This window comes from Pongo pygmaeus, chromosome 8, assembly GCF_028885625.2.
Source record: "Pongo pygmaeus isolate AG05252 chromosome 8, NHGRI_mPonPyg2-v2.0_pri, whole genome shotgun sequence".
Classification (NCBI taxonomy): domain Eukaryota; kingdom Metazoa; phylum Chordata; class Mammalia; order Primates; family Hominidae; genus Pongo; species Pongo pygmaeus.
In genome coordinates, this window is record NC_072381.2 from 17,210,190 (window position 1) to 17,229,745 (window position 19,556).

The 19,556-nt window shown below is 36.2% G+C and overlaps 1 protein-coding gene across 1 annotated transcript in view; it reads right to left on the reverse strand.

The window, feature by feature from the left end:
• CUBN (cubilin) overlaps nt 1–19,556 on the reverse strand; it is a 304,926-nt gene that overhangs the window by 262,033 nt on the left and 23,337 nt on the right. Inside the window, exons 11-15 of the mRNA XM_054503528.2 lie at nt 18,469–18,587; nt 17,339–17,525; nt 16,068–16,180; nt 12,992–13,226; nt 1,129–1,310 (exon numbers count right to left, since the gene is read on the reverse strand). Of these exons, the coding sequence (XP_054359503.2) occupies nt 1,129–1,310; nt 12,992–13,226; nt 16,068–16,180; nt 17,339–17,525; nt 18,469–18,587 (836 nt within the window). The remainder of the gene's footprint in view (nt 1–1,128; nt 1,311–12,991; nt 13,227–16,067; nt 16,181–17,338; nt 17,526–18,468; nt 18,588–19,556) is intronic.

The window sequence follows — 19,556 nt, forward strand, 5'->3', positions numbered from 1 at the left end:
AGTCATTCCCAAAGGTTTCAAATCCATTATTGCTGAATTACTAATGACTTTTACTTGCGGAGCCCCTTTTTGACACCACATCCTTCTATCCTTTATGAATAATTCCATTGAACTCCATTTCCCTCTAATGGACTTGGAAATGCATATTGTCTTTTTAGCACTACTGAAAGGGGTGCTAAAAAATGGTGATAAAAAATACAGGACAACCTAGGAACTCAATCTTCTCCATTATCTTGTCAGTCTACAAATGAAGAGCAACACTTTTTGATGCACCTATGTTCAAATGGCATTTGAATATAAGAGCCTTTTCTACTCCTCCATATTTTCATCTTTTACTAATGGGTAGGCAGAAGGAGCTTTGGCTGATACCTCTCCTCTCAGTAACAATGATTAATTTATTCCAGGAACTAACCCAGTTCAACACAATCACTATTATTTTTCTTTCTCTTTTTTTTTTTTTTAGACAGACTCACTCTGTCACCCAGGCTGGAGTGCAGTGGCATGATCTCAGCTCACTGCAACCTCCATCTCCCGGGTCCAAACGATTCTCCTGCCTCAGACTCACGAGTAGCTGGGGTTACAGGCACCCGCCACCTCGCCCAGCTAGTTTTTGTATTTTTAATAGAGATGGGTTTTCACCATGTTGGCCAGGCTGTCTCCAACTCCTAACCTCAAGTGATCTGCCCACCTCGGCCTCCCAAAGTGCTGGGATTTCAGGCTTGAGCCACCACGCCCGACCTCTTCATGGAATACTATAGTTAAGTTGTGAAAGACCTTGCCAGTTTACCACAGACAACTGAAGGTTTGAATCTGCATTGAAGGAGATGGCTATTACTGAGTGTTTATTTCATAAATTCTGCATTCTCATGGCAGGGGTGTGGGCTTCCAGGTAACACCATAGCTGGGCAAGGTAATATGTTTCCCAGATTCAAATGGAACCCAGAAGAAGAAGCAACAAACAGGCACAATTAAAAATAGAGACTTTGCAAGAGTTAGATATTGACTGACTATTGAGAAACACACCTAACTACTGCTAATATTTTGGGGTCATCCATGGGCATGGCTAGACCATAGTGCCCCGAGTCCTAATCATATTGTGATATGTTTTATCTAAATATAATTACTTACCTCAAGGTAATCTTTATTGCAGTCATCATGGTGCTCGAGGCTCAAGGTCCCAAAAGTAAATGTTACCAGGAGGTCAGGACTAGTTGCAACAATCCAGACACAATCTCTTCCTGGGGGATAGTTTCCAGGATACCCCGGAGACTTAATAGAACCGTAAGGACCAGTCAGTATACCTCCACACTCTAAAATAAGAGGGAAAAATAATGTTACATTTGTATAGATGTTATAATTCATGGAGAATGATCAGAGCCCTTGGCGTAAGAAGCCAAACTTTGTTTAAATAACTATGAGCAGTTTTAGACACCCTCATAAGTTAAAAAAGACTTACATTTTCCAGTTTTACAAAGTTACAAGTCTAGAAGTATCAATTGATAAATAAATGAATCACCCATGTGTCAAGCTCTGTGCTTGTATCCATCACATGCTGACACAATTTAAACAGGGCTGAACCATCTGAGGGATGAATACCAGGATTGTAGAGTCATCTTTTTCACTTTGAGGGTATTAATTTCTGTATGTGAAATTGTAAAGAATTCCAGAACTTCTGCCAACCTCTATGTGTTTCAGCAAACCAGATCACTTTGCATATTAAAATGGTTAAGCGCTACATAATTTTCATTTGAGAAAGTTTCTTAATACTATCATATAGTTAAAACATTCATTTTATAAATGAAAAAATTCAAATGTCTGTGGTGATCGAGCCACTCTTCCAAGAATGGAGCAAGTGAGGGACCAATCCAGGCATTCTGATGCTGACCCCACTACCATCCTCATTATACCACACCAGCCCCCTTACGTTGCTGACCAGTGACTGGAAAAACCTGTTCTTCATTAATACCCACATTTACTTAACAAAGACTCTACAGTGGCTTAGATTTCTATGAGAAATGCTACTGTAAATCAAATGATAGAAACACTAAATAATAAAAATCTAGACTGTAGTAATACAGACATTAGAAATAAGTGAGAGGGTAACATTTTAGATGTGTAAGATATGAAATTTACATAGCTATACAGGTTGTTCAAATAAAAATTTTGCTGCCAAAGTAAAAAATGAAACAAATTAGTTCCATGAGTCTCATTGTTCCTACTGAGAAAACCTCTCAGTTCCTCAGAAAAAGAGGCATTTCCCAGTGTAATACTTTAAAAGTTACCAGTTTTAAACGCAGAAAATACCATAAGCAAAGTAAAAGATTAATGACAAAATAAGAAAAAATGCAATATGCAACAAAGAGTTATTATCTTAAAATATACAGAACTTCTAAAAAGAACACAGATATGAATAGAGTGTACTGAAAAAAGTTCAGATGTCTCTTAAACATATGAAAGTTCAACCTCACTCATCACAAAGAAGGTGCAAATAAAACCTTCACTGAGATGCCATTTCTTACCTCTCAGAATGTTAAAAATCCAGAGTTTTGAAAACAAATTATTGGAGAGGCTGTGGGGACACAGGCATTCTCACACATTGCTAGAGAATGCAAGATGGTACAATCACTACATAAGAGAATACGGCAATACCTAGCAAAAAAGTATGCATTTCATTTTTTTTTTGACCAAACAATACTACCTTTGGAAAGATATCCCAAAGGTACATTGGCAAAAATACAATATGACAAGTGAATAAGGTATTTTGTTGCAGTAACATTTGGAATTCCAAAAGATTGGAAACAAGACTGGGTGTGGTATCTCACGCTTGTAGTCCCAGCACTTTGGGAGGCCGAGGCAGGAATATCATTTGAGCCCAGTTTAAGAACAGCCTGGGCAACATGGGGAGACCCCATCGCTACAAAAAAATAAAAATTAGCTGGGTATGGTGATGTGTGTCTGTAGTCCCAGCTACTGGGGAGACTGAGGCAGGAGGATCACTTGAGCCTGGGAGGTTGAGGCTGCTGTAAGCCATGATCTCACACGTCTCAAAAATAAAAAATAAAAGACTAGAAAGAAAATGGCCAAAAGACTGGAAACAAGCCAAATGTCCGTCAATAGAATACTGATTGAACAGAAAATGAGACATTGCATGGTGACATACTATGCTCTGATTATGGAGTAATCTCCAGGATATATGATGTGAAAAAAAGCAAATTATAGACCAGTGTGTATATTATGCTCCCTTTTATCTAAGACAGAGGAAAATACAATTATATGACATCATTTGCTTAATTTTTAAATAGAAGGATAAATCAAAAACTAATAAAAACTGTTCTCTAAGAGGGGAGACAGAACAGAGTGGAAGGGACAGGAAAAAAAGCTAGAGCTCTCTTAATCTACCATGCCCATTGATTTGGCTTTGGAACTATAAATATATTTTACATAATTATAAAGCAAAATTTGAGAAAAATGAAAGAAATCTTTAAAATCACAACTGAAGTGAAACTGATGAAATAATTGCATTGAGCTGACAACCATAGAGAGTAGAAATATTCCAAGGGACCTTAAACACTGTAATTTGACTATACCGCTCAAGCAAAACATATTTTAAATACACAAAAAAGAGCAAAGAAATCTTAAATGGTTTCCAGTTATCATACTATTAGTAATAATACTAGTATTGTTATTTTGAAAATGTGTACAGTAGGACTAAGTACATAAATAATATGTTCATGTCATTAGGAACCAAGATTTTTACTGTATGACAGAAGAGGTACAAATGAAAAGTAAAAAAAAAAGAAAAAAAAAAGAAACAAAATATGCAACTCTGTAATCTCAATATTCCAATATAGTGTGAGATCACTATGACTATATGGTGTATTTTTTCTTTAAAAACAACAAGAAAGTGTTTTCTAATTCTGTCCAATGAAAGGTCTAGGGACAATGACACACCCAGTACCAATAGCCATCCGTAGCACCCAGATTGTGAGATCTAAATACCATTTCCCACAGAAAGAGTCAGAGCTCTTTAGGGAAATCAGGGTTTTCAGTCCTGAGAGTAAATAACGTGCAGGAAGAGCCTAGAACATTTTTTTCTGACCAGAAAGCAAAGAAGCTTTCAAAGGTAACTGGAGTTTGGTTAAAGAAGTTCAGAAACTAACTGGAAAATTTTCCAGAGTTTTGAAAACAAATTATTAACAAACATAACAAACAAAATATAGAAAAATGAAACATTTTTAAATGCCTAGAATTGATTAAAGCACATCAAATGTGATATAATATATAAATGTACAGATATCAAAAACAAAATAAAATAAAGTGGAATAAGTGACCATTTTGAAGAATGCTAAGGAACCAAGTTATTAATTTGAATACTTTTTAAAAAAAGAAAAAGAGAGAAAATCAAGCATTTATCCTATCTTTCCTACACGATCTCTGTATGAGAGCAACCAAATAGCTGATATGAGTAAGTTATAGTCCATTAAAGAACTTCAAATAATAAATAAAGAAAGAAAAAATAATAAAATCAAACTATGATCATGTTGTAGGTCTCAGTGAATAACTCATCTAAATAATGAACCTAAAGAATGCTAAAACCATTAGAGAAAGTGCAAAACAGGCTTTTAATGCGAAGTTCAACCTGAGGAGATCAGAACACTTTGACCAATGTTAACGTCATAATAGAAAAGCAGATTTCATGTAGCTACTGAAAAGATTATTTTTTACCAAATAAAACCTCCTGGATTTAACCAAACTTTTTGGTATAAGTACCAGTTTACAAACAACATGACAAATGGCATGTAGAATATAAACAGCAAAATCCAAGATGTGGGATGATCTACAGAACAAACAATCCATTTCTTTCACAAATAAATTTGAACAATGGGCTGCTCTGCCTATGGAGTAGCCATTCTTTACTCCTTTACTTTCTTAATAAACTTGCTTTCACTTTACTGTATGGACTCACCCCAAATTCTTTCTTGCGCAAGGTCCAAGAACCCTCTGTTGGGGTCTAGATCAGGACTCCTTTCTGGTAACATCATCCTGGCAAACCCCATAGGGACGATACGGAGGAAACCCCTGACCCATAGGAAGCAGACTGCAGCACCAATTGGCCGACTGTGGATATCACCTTTTATCAGAGTTATGAATGGGCCTCACCATACTGATGCTTTCTGACTAAGCTCCTCTCTACCCTGAATACAAGAGACCCTAATAGTTAGGCAGGAATATCATCACCCCTATTCATCCTGAAGGAGTTACAGAAAATGGACCATTGTCCCTCTACAACCCTTAGGATTAAAGGTCCCCTTTAAAAGATAGTGGGGTAATAAACCATAGGCATTCAAACCACAGCAACTCCATCTTGAACAGGGGCTGGATAAAATAAGGCTGAGACCTACCAGACTGCATTTGCAGGAGTTTAAGGTATTCATAGTCACGGGATGAGATAGGAGGTTGGCACAAGATACAGGTCACAAAGACCTTGCTGATGCAGTAAAGAAGATGCAGTAAAGAAGCCAGTCAAAAACCACCAAAACCAAGATGGTGAGGAAAGTGACCTCTGGTCATCCTCACTCCTCACTATATGCTAATTATAGTGCATTAGCATGCTAAAAGACACTCCTACCAGTGCCATGACAGTTTACAAATGCCATGGTAACATCAGGAAGTTACCCCATATGGTCTAAAAAGAAGAGGAGCCCTCAGTTCCAGGAATTGCCCACCTCTTACCCAGAAAACTGATGAATAATTCACTCCTTGTTTAGCAAATAATCACAAAATAACTGTAAGTATACTCAGTCAAGCAGTCCATGCCACTGCTCTGCTTATGGAGTAGCCATTCTTTTATTTCTTTACTTTCTTAATAAACTTGCTCTCACTCAAGAAAAAATGAACAATGATTAATGTTTGATAATAGTAAGGAATTATTGTTTGTTTGTTTTAGTTTTTATCATTTTTGGGCATTGAGAACAAACAGCAAAGGACTGTAATCTCTGAAAAGAGAAGCATATGAAGTGTGTCCCATACACACTCAAGAATCCAAAGGAGTGAAGCCCAAGGAGACAGCAATACCCTTGCTATGGTAAACAAACAACTCACGATTTAGGGCTACCAAAGCATCTGGGGATTTTGGAGCTGCATACTATAAGGAAAGCAGCTGCATGGAAATGGCACCTCAAAAATGTACAGGCATTTCCATGGGTCCTTAGCTCACTCCCAAGCTGCAAATGCACAGAGAAGACAGCAGGTCTAACAGAGAAAAGTTTCGGAGGGGAGGGAAGTTGCTAAGAATTGAAGAGAGACTGCATAATAAATACTGAAGGGATGTGTTGCCTCATTCAGTCAGAAAGGAGATACTTTTATGAAAACCCTGAGAATTGAATTGAAACGTGAGAAAAGTATGCTACAGGAGTAAGATTCATGTTCTAGGAAATATGGCAATCCACCAGGATTCATGGAAAATTTGAAACAGGTCCCCTGCAAATTCAAGCCTTGATTGAATGAAAGTGATCTGCCAGGAACATAAGTGCCTAGTAGAACAAAACCCAACCCTTCTGAGAGGAAGATAATATAATCCAGAACCCCTGCAACATATCACGTATAATGTCCTGTTCACAATAAAAACTGACTAGGCCTGTGAGGAAGTAGTAAAAAAATAATAATAATAATAATAAATAAAACAGGCAATCTGAGCAAAGCCAGAAACATTCCAGATACTGAGTCTACCAAACAATGACTCCAAAATAACTATGATAAAACTTAGAGGAAAAGGTTGACAAAATAGTTGAAGAATATTTCAACAGCACTTACAGACTTTCCAAAACAAAATAACCAAATAGAATCAAAGCAAAAAAAGAAGGCAAGGATATAAAACCATAAGAACTATTAGAAACAGTCAAAACCTTCAGCATACGTGTAATTTGAGTCTCAGAAGGAGAAGAAAGAGAAAAAAAGTGGCAATGCAATATTTTAAAAATATTGGCTGAAATTTTTCAAAATTGTATAAAAGAAAGCAACCTATAGATTCAAAACTCTCAGTGACTCTCAAGCAGGACAAACACAGAGAAAACTAGATCTAGATACGCCATAATCAAGTTGTGGAAAATTAAATATAAACAAACAAAAAAATCAGTGAGGGGGGAGAGAAAGACACATTATTTTCAGGAGAACAACAAGAATTACTGCTGAGGTTCCTCTCCCCAAAAAAATTATGGAAGTCACAAGACACTGATGTGGCATTCTTAGAGAGCTAATCGGAAATGGTCAACCTAAATTCTATGTGTAATAATGTCCTTCAAAAATTAAGGTGAAAAATGCATTCTTAAACAAAAGCTGAGGGAATCCGACTTCAACAGACATGCTCTGTGAGAAATATTAAAAGGTGTTCTTCAGGCTGAAGAAAAATGATCCCATTAGAATGTAAAATGGTCTGTTTGCAAATGGCGTGATCTTTCATACACAGAATACCCTAAAGACTCCACCAAAATACTTTTAGAACTAATAAATGAACAAACTAATTCAGTAAAGTTACAGGATATAAAATCAACGTATAAAATTAGTTGCATTTCTATACATTAACAACTAACTATACAAAAAGGAAATTAAGAAGAAAATCCCACTTACAATAGTGTCAAAAAGTTAAACACTTAGGAATGAATTTAACCAAGAAAGTGAAATATCTGTAGTTTGAAAACTATATCACATTAATGAAAAAAAGAATGTATTTGGTGTTCACAAATTGAAAGAATACTGTTAAAATGTCCATACTATGCAAAGCAGTCTACAGATTCAATGCCATCTCTAACAGAATTCCAATGGTATTTTTCACAAAATAGAAACATAATCCTATAATTTATATGACCACAAAAGACCCCGAATAGCTAAAGCAATCTTGAGCAAAAAGAAGAAACGTGGAGGCATCCTGATTTAAAAATATATTTAAAATAAAAATACACTACCTGATTTTAAAATATATTACAAAACTGTAGTAATCAAAACAGTATGGTATTGGCATTAATACCATACTGTTGGTATTGGCATTAAAAACAGATATCTAGACCTATGGAACAGAATAGACAGCCCAGAAATAAGTCCATACATCATGCTGAATTGATTTTTGACAAACATGGCAAGAACACACAACATGTAAAGGATAGTCTATAATAAATGGTGCTGAGAAAACTGGATATACATTTGCAGAAAAATGAAACTGAACCCTTATCCCACACCACATACAAAGTCAACTCAAAATTAAACTCTTAAACATAAGGCCTAAAACTGAAGAACTAATCCAGGAAAACATACAGGAAAAGCCCTATGACATTAGTCTGAGTGGTGATTTTTTTGGATATGACCAGAAAAGCACAATTGAAATATATAAAAAACTCAACTCAATATCAACAAAACAAACTAACCCAATCTTAAAAATGGGCAAAGGATCCAAATAGACATTTCTCAATAGAAGAAATACAAATGGCCAACAAATATATGAGAAAATGCTCAACATCACTAATCATCAGGGAAATGCAAATCTAAACCACAATAAGATGCGACCTCATACTTGTTAGAATGGCCATTATCGAGAAGATAAAAGACAACAAGTATTGATGAGATGTGGAGAAAAGGGAACCCTTGTTGAAAGCATACTGGTACAGCCATATTTAAAACAATATGGAGGTTCCTCAGAAAATTAAACACAGAGCTACCACATGATTCAGCAATCTCACTTCTGGTTATATATCCACAGAAAATTAAATAAATATCTGGAAGAGCTATCTGCACTTTTATGTTCATTGCAGCATTATTCACAATAAATTCACCATAGCCAAGATATGGAATCAATCTAAGTGCTCATCAACAGGTAAATGGATAAAGAAAATGTGCAATATATAAATACACACAAACACACACACAGACATAAATGAGATATTATTTATCCTTAAAAAGAAAAGGAAATCCTGTCATTTGTGTCAACATGGATGAAACAGGGAGACATGCTAAGTGAAATAAGCCAGACATAGGAGGACAAATACTGCATGCTCTTGCTTATATGTGAAATCTAAAAAAAGTTAAACTCATAGAAGCAGAAAGTAGAATGGTGGTGGCCAGGAGCTGAGAGGTGGGGGCAATAGGGAAATGTTGGTCAAAGGGTAAAACGTTTATGTTCTCTGGAATGAATAGGTTCTGGAGATCTAATGTACAGCATGGTGACTATCATTAACAATATTGTATTATACACTTGAAAATTGCTGAGAGTAGATCTTAAATATTTTCACCATATTGACTAAAATGGTAACTATGTATGATAGATATATTAGTTTGATTGTGGTAATCATTTCACAAGGTACACATATATCAAAATATCAAAACATTACATTGTACATCTTATATATATATATAACTTTCATTTGTCAATTAAGCTCCAATAAAGCTGGAAAAACATAAACGCTTGAAAGATTGGGAAAAGAAGATAAAAATAATATAAGAAAATATATAAAGCAAAAGTTTCAGAACAAAAAGGTGGCAAATCTATAATCATGGTTTGAGATTTTACTATAACTTTCTCACTAAGTAATAAAGCAAATATTTTTTAAAATCAGTAAAGAAATTTAATATTTGAAAAACACTGTTTACCAACTTGACTAAGTTAATATATGTAGAGGACTACATCTAACCATTGCAGAATATACATTCTTTCCTGTCCATATGATAAATGCACCAAAATAGACTTTAGTCTATAAAGTAAATCTCAACAAATTTTAAAGATTGAAATAATATACTGCATGATTAGTGATCACATCAGTAAATAAACAGTATAATTTTCATAAAACCTATAGTCACAGAGAATTCAAAATAAAAATGACAAAATACTTTCAGCTGAATGCTAATGAAAACATACATATTAAAACCTGTGGGATGCAAATAAAAGTTCTCCAAGGAAAATGCATTAGTTTTAGTGCATACATTAGAAATTCTAAAAAGTTCAAACTCATTTGTCAATGCTTCCAAATCAAGAAGCTAGGAAAAATTTTTAAAGTAACAGTACATTAAGTGCAAAATAACACAAGGGAAGAAAATGATAAAACCATGAGGAAAATCAATGAAATAAAAATCAACAGAAAACATTAACGGAGCCAATAGTTGGAATTTTGAAAACATTAGTAAAACTAACAAACCCTTAGTAAGACTTGTCAAGGTAAAAAAGATAACATAAATTATCAATATCAGGAATGAAAAGAGACGACATCACTACAGAGCCTACGAACACTAAAACATAGTAAGAAAATATTCTGAAAGTACAGATGAGTTTCTTGAGAAAAAAATTACCAAAACTGAAAAAAGAAGAGATGTAAAGTCTGAATAGATCTATATTAAATACATTGAATCGTAATTTAAAGCCTTCTCACAAGGAAGCCAGCAGGCTCAACTAACTTTACGGTAAATTATTTCAAACATTTAAGAAATATTGTCAATCTTACACAAATCCTTCCAGAGAATATAAAAAGAGAGGACACTTTTCTATTAATTTTAAAAGATTGACATTACTGTAACCTGACAAAATTACAAAAGAATATCTCCCAAATATAGATATAAAAATCCTAAAAATATATATTAGCAAATAAAATCTAGCAATGTATAAAAAGCATAACTTGCCATGAACAAATGGAAAATATTTGATGAATGCAAAGTTGATTCACCATTCAAAATCAATCAATTTAACTCACTATATTTACAGAACAGAGGACAAAAAACATATGATCACCTCAATAGAGTCAGAAAAAGTATTTTATGTGTTTCAACATTCATTCATGATTTTTTAAAATTCTTGGCAACTAGGAACAAAAGGCGTGGATTTTTTTTAATGGTTTATAAATTCTGACACCTCTCCCATTTAGAAGTGGGCCTATGTCCCCTCCCCTTGAATTTGGGTCAGCTTGTGACTAATTTAACCCATTGAGTATGGCAGAAATAACACAATGACTTCCAAACATAGGCTGAAAAAATCCCATGCAGCACCTGTCTGGTTCTGTTGTAATGCTTGCTCAGAGAGAAGCCAATTGCCACGAAAAAAGTTTCACTATTCTAAGACAAACTTTTTAGAGTAGCCACATGTAGGCACTCAGGTCCATAGCCTAGTTGAACTCTCATTGAAAGCCAGCATCAATTGGTAGCCATTGGAGTAGGCCATCTTGGATATTCAGCCCAGTCCAGCCTTTAGACAGCTACAGTCCCAGCTGACACTTGCTTATAACTGCTGAATAGATTTCAAGTAGCAACTGTCATGTTAGGTTCTTTCCAAATTCCTGGCCCACAAAATCAGAAACAAAGTCAAATGATTAATGTTCTACAACACTGAATTGGTGGGAAATTTGTTATACAGCAATAGTAGTTGACATAGGAAAGAACGCTCTTCATCTGATAAAAGTTAACTATGAAAACTTACAGCTAACATCACATTCAACAATGAAATATTGAGCATTTCCCCATGCAGCTGGGGAAAAGACAAGGATTTCCTTTTTACCACTTTTATTCGGCTTGGTATTGAAGGTCCTAGCCAGGGCAATAAGTCAAGGAAAAGAAATAATAGTTACAAAGACTGGAAAGGAAGAGTAAAAATATCCTTCATTCACAGATGATGTAACTGTGTATGTTTAAAAAATCCAAAAGAATCTACAAAAAATAATTAGAGATGATGAATGAATTTAACAATGTATATGGAATCAAAATCAAATATTTTAAAAATACATATTTTCACATAACAAGTGAAAATTAAATTTTAGAAAATTAATATTTCACTAAGCATAATATATCAAATATCTATAAATAAATCTAACAAAGATATGGAATACTTAGACACTGAAAGCTATAAAACATTGCCAGGATAAATTAAAAGAGAACTAAATTTAAAAATAATTTATGTTCATGCATTGGCAGTCTCAATATTTTTAAGAGGTCATTTCTTCCAAAGTTAATTATAGATTCAATGTAATTCCCATAAAATTCTTTGGGAAAACTGACAAGTTGATTCAAAAACTTATATGGAAATGCACAGTATCCAACATCGTTGAAAAGAACAGAGTTGAAATTACACTCTCAGATTTCAAGCTTCAGAAGTTAAGCCTAGGTAGCATCAGGATAGATAAAAACACCAGTAAAAAAGATGAGAAAATGCTGAAATTGATCTACAGATATATTGATGAATGAATTGCGGGCTTGGTATAGTGATCTCTTTACTTTTTATTTGTTTAAAACTTTCATAGTAAAAACTTAAAAGAAAATAGAATAATTAAAACAAAATAATAACAAAAAGAAAAAATTATTGAGTGATCATTAAGATGAAGGAATACTACATGAAGGGGTGGACAATGTCCTCAATATTTCTGCAATAAACTACTAGCAGAGCTTATAAAAAGGCTGTTCAGTAATTTGATAAGGGACCAACTAAGACTCATGTTTTTTAATCCCTTCTATTTCATGCTAATTTTGTTGTCTTTAGACACAAAATAAATTCTAATTCATTCTAGATTGATTTGATTTTAAAGTAATTATGATTGGCCACAGTGGCTCATGCCTGTAATTCCAGCACTTTGGGAGGCCAAATTAGATGGATCACTTGAGCCCAGGAGTTTGAGACCAGCCTGGGAAACATAGAGAAACTCCGCCTCTACAAAAAGCACACAAAACATTAGCCTGGAGTGGTGGTGCACACCTGCAGTCCCAGCTATTCAGGAGGCTGAAGTGTGAGGATCACTTGAGCAGAGAAGGTCGAGGTTGCAGTGAGCCCTGATCAGGCCACTGCACTCCAGCCTGGGCAACAGAGTGAGACCTTGTCTCAAAATAAATAAATGAATAAAATAAAATAAATTATAAAAATATTATATATCTTCAGATTCCAAAACATCTCATGTATCCAAAAGTCTAACACTGATTAAGAGAACTTAATAACCTCAAAATTTTTGCGTGTTTTTTTCTCCAGGTTCACACATACCTGGTTGCTGTGTTTCCCATCTTACTGTAAAGCCTCTCCCATTTCTTAAATGTTCAGAATAGAGATGAAAATAGAGAGCATTGTCACTGCTGAGGAGTTCATGAGGGAGGCTGGAGCCACAAAATCTTCCAAGTTGAAAAGCAGAGGAGGAATCTCCATCATACACCTGAAGAAACTCGTGTGGACAATTGTCCATGGATTCTAACCGGAAAAAAGTGAAAGTGATACGCAGGACCTAAAAACACAAAGGCCACATATATTATCTTTTACTTCCATGTTAATTTTAAAGTATTTCTCCCACTTCCTAGGCAGCATTCATACTGAGGCACTTTCAAGAGCTAGATCTATCATTCCCTAATTATCCACCAGTACATACGGCAATCTATATATTAAATAACTTGTGCTAAATATTGTTAAAAACAAACTCCAACTAATATCAAAATATATCAAAAAATCTTAATGTTAATAACATAGATTTACCCCAATTTCATTAAACTTGTCAAGTCCACCAGACCAAGGTATTTCAATTGTATAACTGACATTGTTTCCAAAGCAGTAAAATAAATTGGAGATTTGAAAATCTACCTGAATTAAGTTTAACTGGCTAATATTACCATTCACAAGAATGTACACCCTGATTCCCTGAATAACCTGTGGCCTGTATCAAACACACAGACATTCATCACTGCCCGCCAGGGATGTTGATTCCAGAGGGGCTAAGATTCTGATGCCAGCCCAGACCGACACGCTCAGGTGTGGGCGGAGTAGGCGGGATGTAGACAAGCAAGGCCTGGAAGGCTTCAGGGACTGGATATAATTAAAGGATGAGTAATACCAAGAGTAGAGAATGAGAGGAAGGTAACAGGAAAAATACTGAGCATACAAGTAGAAGAGAATAAACACAAAAATGTGTCCGAGTGGATTAGAATACAGACTTCAAATATAGTAATATAACTTACGAAATGTACTGACAACCTCATTTGAGATAAACAATCAAAAGAAGGCTGTCGAATTTAATTTTCATCAGAATGTAAAATCACAACAATATTCAGCTAGTGAAAAAGAATATAAGGAATTTTTGAAATTCTGTGCTAGGGTATTTTAAGATCAGTTACCTATTACTACATGACTTTCTTAAAACAGTTTAAATGAAACTCAAATGTTCATTAATTGAACTATCCTGATTTGTATATATTTTCTACCATATTATGTCCATTATGAGTGAGAAGATATAAAATCACAATAATCAAGAAAACAAACAAGATGAATTTTCTTACAAATTGGTCATAAAAGTATTACAAGTTTCTCACCTAAGAATTTTTTTTTCAAAAGAATGTTTTCAATGCAAGGAAACAGAATTCATGAAAACTAAATGGAAGGAAGGAAATTCACATAGCATACCCACTGGGAAATTTATTTTGGAGTTTATTTTAGTGTGAGGTTACCAGGTCGCAAATAGTCCTCCCTCCTCAAGGGAAAAAAAAATGTTTTTGACCCTTGTACAATGCCCTCTGTAATAGTTTGCTGGAAAAAGTTAATAGGGATTTCAAGGGAAAATTTTATCTCTTCAGACATACCACTTTATTTTTATGAATGCAGGAGGTGGTTGAGAAACAATATTTAGAAATGCCTGGGTAATTAATGTCGGGTATAAGAGCACTAAAAACCTTGGACTTGGATCTTAATTTGAAGAGCGTTCACGGAGCGGCTCAGAGTGACAGGCTGTGGAGGTGACCGGCCTGTGTCTGAGTCTCTGCATGCCACTTTGGAACCACATGCACCCGGACACACTTCTCAATGGCACTAGGCTCTGTTTCCTCATGTGTAAAATGAAGATAATAATTTCTATCTTTCAGGGTTATGAGAGTTAAAAATGGAATGCTGTAATGTATATGAAGCACTTAGCATAGAACATGGCAGAGCAAAGACATTTGATAAGAAAACTATCTTAATATCAGTGGCCATTTTTGCATAATAATCAACATAATACTGAGCGACCATCTTCTAAAATACTGTCTCAGTAACAACATGATTTTACAAATTAACTAGTGGCTTGCAGTCAGTCAACCAGTGTAGAGAATCATTCATACTGGAGAAAGCATGGACTTTGGAACCAGACAAACTTGACTTTTAAATTCAACTATTACAATTACAAGCTAAGAAGTGTTAACAAAAAATGTTTAGCTTCACCTACTTTTCATTATTTCATCTATAAAAGGAGGATCCTCTTATTTATTTATTTATTTATTTATTTATTTATTTATTTATTTATTTTTGAGACAGAGTCTGCTCTGTCACCCAGGCTGGAGTGCAGTGGCACAATCTCAGCTCACTGGAACCTCTGCCTCCTGAGCTCAAGTGATTCTCCTGCCTCAGCATCCCGAGTAGCTGAGATTAAAGGCACCCATCACCACACCTGGCTAATTTTTGTCATTTTAGTAGAGCCGGATTTTCACCATGTTGGCCAGGCTGGTCTTGAATTCCTGACCTCAGGCGATCCGCCCGCCTCGGCCTCATAAAGTACTAGGATCACAGGCGTGAGCCACCAGGCCTGGCCTTGTTACTTTTTTTTTTTTTTTTTTTTGTGAGATGGAGTCTCACTCTGTTGGCCAGGCTGGAGTACAGTGGCACTATCTCCGCTCACTACAAACCCCGCATCCTGGATTCAAGCAATTCTCCTGCCTCAGCCTCCCAAGTAGCTGGGATTACGGGAATGTGCCACTACACCTGGCTAATTTTTTTTTTTTTTTTTAGTAGAGACAGGGTTTCGCCATATTAACCAGACTGGTCTGGAACTCCTGACCTTAGGTGATCCACCCACCTCAGCCTCTCAAAGTGCTGGGATTACAGGCAAGAGCCACTGCACCTGGCCCCTGTGACTTATTTCAAACAATTAATGTAAGGTTATAAAAAGGTAGGTATATGTCTAGCCAAAATAATGGCACTCCGTACTTAGTAAACACTCAATATATGATAGTTGAATTATCATTGCATGTATTTTATGTAATGTATACACATACTCCATATTTATATATACAAATATAATATGCATTTGGGCAACAGTTACTACATTTACCTTTCCAATTTCAGTTTTGATAACCCAGAAGCAGTTAACATCATGAACATAACCAACATCCGGGCTCCTGTAGCTGAAGCTTCCATTTATTCCTGAGAGGGACTCTCCACAGACTGCAAAGGAAAAGATGAACTGTGCTTTTCAGAGGTTTCTAAAAGGAAGAGGTTGGGCAACTGTAACCCTGCTGCTGACAAACTTAGAGAAAATTTGAGTAATGAAGGTTGGAGACAAAAGCCCTGCCATTCCCTCTCCTCTGTCCCCTTTTTCTGTCAACTTCCATGGAAATCCCACCTCTTGTTCAAAGCTCAGCTGATGCCTCATCACCTGCTCCATGAACTGCCATGTCTTATGTTTTCACTGATTCCCATTCTCTATGTCCCTGTGACACCCAATTTCACCCCACACAACGTAGTTCATATCTTTAACTCTTGTATCTGTTCTCCCATTGGGGTTGGTCTTGTCTCCTCAACTGCAAGGTGAGCAGTTCATAAGTGGAGACAGTATTTTATACTTTCTTATTTTTCCATAGGGCCTACTATTGTCCTAAACATATAACAACCTCTCAATAAGTGTTGATTCCAAATCAGGAGTTTAAGTGAGGGGCAGAAGAGTCAAAAGTGACTTTATGGAGGAAGCTGAGGGGGAAGTGCTCCTGAGGGACAGACACATCTGGATGAGAAACAAGGAAGACGTGTGAGGAGGTTTATCGGGAGAAACATTCCAAATAAATGAACACAGTGGAAAAAACTCATGGTGGCACACGGAGTCTGGTGATGAAAGAAAACTTGCTTGAGTGAAGGTATTTCTAGGGAACTAGTGAAAAAAACGTTAGATGGATCGAGTGAGACTTGGTTCTAGAAGATCATTGAAAAATAATCCCAGTCTCTATTTAACAGGCAACGGGAAGCCACTGTGTATCCTGGGAAGGGAGAGTGACTTGATTCAATGCAGTACTCTAAGGGAAATTAAGTGACTGCTCCTCAGAAAACTTCCATAAAAGACAATACCTTAGCATGTTTTATATTCAAAAAGGACATAGTGAAAATGGCAAATACTAATGTAATTATTCTTTGGAATAAAAATTCTTACGTGAGATTTATAAATATTTACCATGTGAATTTTGTACCATTTCTGCAGGGAAAGACTTAGTTCTCAGTATCTGAGCAACTGGACAAGAAAGTGGGTTCAGCAGAGGAATCTGCTGAGGGACTCACTAAAGGATGCTGCTGCTATGCTGTGAGCATCCGTGGCATAAGAAATGCTGACTGTACCTTGCTGGGGAACCTGACAGAGAGCTCCAGTCCAGAGACGTGTGCATTCACAACTGAAAGAATTAACGCCATCAACACAAGTTCCTCCATTCAAACAGGGGTGGCTCAAACACTCATTGATGTTTTCTGTACAGTTGACACCTGTCCAACCTGAGTCACACTTACAAAAATAACCAGAGACTGTGTCCTAAGGAAAAAAAAAACACATAATACCATAAAACAAATGGATACACAATACACTTTAATCAATCCAAATAATAGGAATGTAGTGCCATGGAGTATATATAAAAAATAAATAATAATTATATATAATTATTATATATAAAATAATATATAACTATTATATATTAAAAATAATAATTATATATGTAATAATTATATATGTATAATTATATAGATAATTGTAATATATACAATTATCTATATAATTATTATATTGATAATAATAATTTTTTTTTTGAGATGGAGTCTCGCTCTGTTGCCCAGGCTGGAGTGCAGTGGTGCGATCTCAGCTCACTGCAACCTCCGCCTCCCAGGTTCAAGTAATTCTCCTGTCTCAGCCTCCTGAGTAGCTGGGATTACAGGCACGTGCCACCACGCCTGGCTAACTTTTTTTTAGTAGAGACAGGGTTTCACCATGTTGGTCAGGCTGGTCTCAAACTCCTGGCTCGTGATGCACCGGCTTCAGCCTCCCAAAGTGCTGGGATTACAGGCGTGAGCCACCATGCCCGGCCTACTGATAAATTTAACAGGTGCTACAAATATATATATATATATGTGTGTATATATGTATATATGTATATATATGTATATATAAGTATTTTCTAGTGGTCTAGCTTGTTATTAATAAGTTTAAATGTAATTGTTAAGTATAAGTCAGATTTATTTAGATCAAACTGCAGACATAGTTTAGTACTTCGTAAACCACTGAGACAAAAAATTAACTCAGTGTTTTTTCCTGAGAACTAAAATCATTATTTATCTTTTATCTGAGAGTTCTCAACAGTTCCTTATCTGAAACTTGACTCATTATCTTAACATTCCTGAATCCTATAATGATACATTTTATAGGTGTGAAACTAAAATTATTCTCAGGTACTCTCTGTCCACAGGAAGAACAAAGGACTCACGATGCATTGTCCATTTAGACAAGGGTGACTTAGGCAAATATTACTGAGCTGCACGCATCCATTTGGCCCATAACCATTTCCAGTATAACCCGGGAGACACGTGCAGAGAGGTAAGGAACCTGTTCAGAAATAAAAAAAAAAATGTGTAAATACAGGTCTGCTCCTCTGTTCAGATGCAGTATCTAAACTCAGAATCTGCTGTCTAGACAAGGATCCACCAACATCCAGTCTGCGTATTTTGATGGGCAGACAAAACAAGGTATGAGGAGAAAATATTAGAATCTTTATTTTTGTATTTCTTATCTTAAAATAAGAAAGCCATTAAATGCCTTCCATACATTATTGACGTACTGGGTTGACATGGGTGCTGTCAGCCCATATGTCAGATGGTCGGTCCTGAGCTGTGCACAAAGGTGAGCTGCATCTGCGGAAGACAGACATTCCTCATCATGGAGGAGTTAACGCAGAAAAGGAGATTCTTAGGATGAAACTATCTGTTGCAAGCACTGGACTTACTCTGACTGATTTAATCCTCTCAAGAGCCCAATAGAGGGCCGGGCACAGTGGCTCACGCCTGTAATCCCAGCAGTTTGGGAGGCTGAGGCAGGCAGATCACTTGAGTTCAGGAGTTCGAGACCAGCCTGGCCAATATGGAGAAACCCCATCTCTACTAAAAATACAAAAATTAGCCGGGCATGGTGGCGCACGCCTGTAACCCCAGCTACTTGGGAGGGTGAGGCAGGAGAATCACTTAAACCCAGGAGGCAGAGGTTGTAGTGAGCTGAGATAGTGCCACTGCATTCCAGCCTGGGTGACAGAGTGAGACTCCATTTCCAAAAAAAAATTTTTTAATAATAATAAAGAGCCCTATGGAATCTGTAATCCCTGTACTTTGGGAGGCCGAGGCAGGCAGATCACCTGAGGTGAGGAGTTTGAGACCAGCCTGGCCAACGTGGTTAAGCCCTGTCTCTACTAAAAATACAAAACAATTAGTGGGGCATGGTGGCCTGTAGTCCAGGCTAATCAGGAGGCTGAGGCAGGAGAATCGCTTGAACCCAGGAGGTGGAGGTTGCAGTGAGCCAAGATCC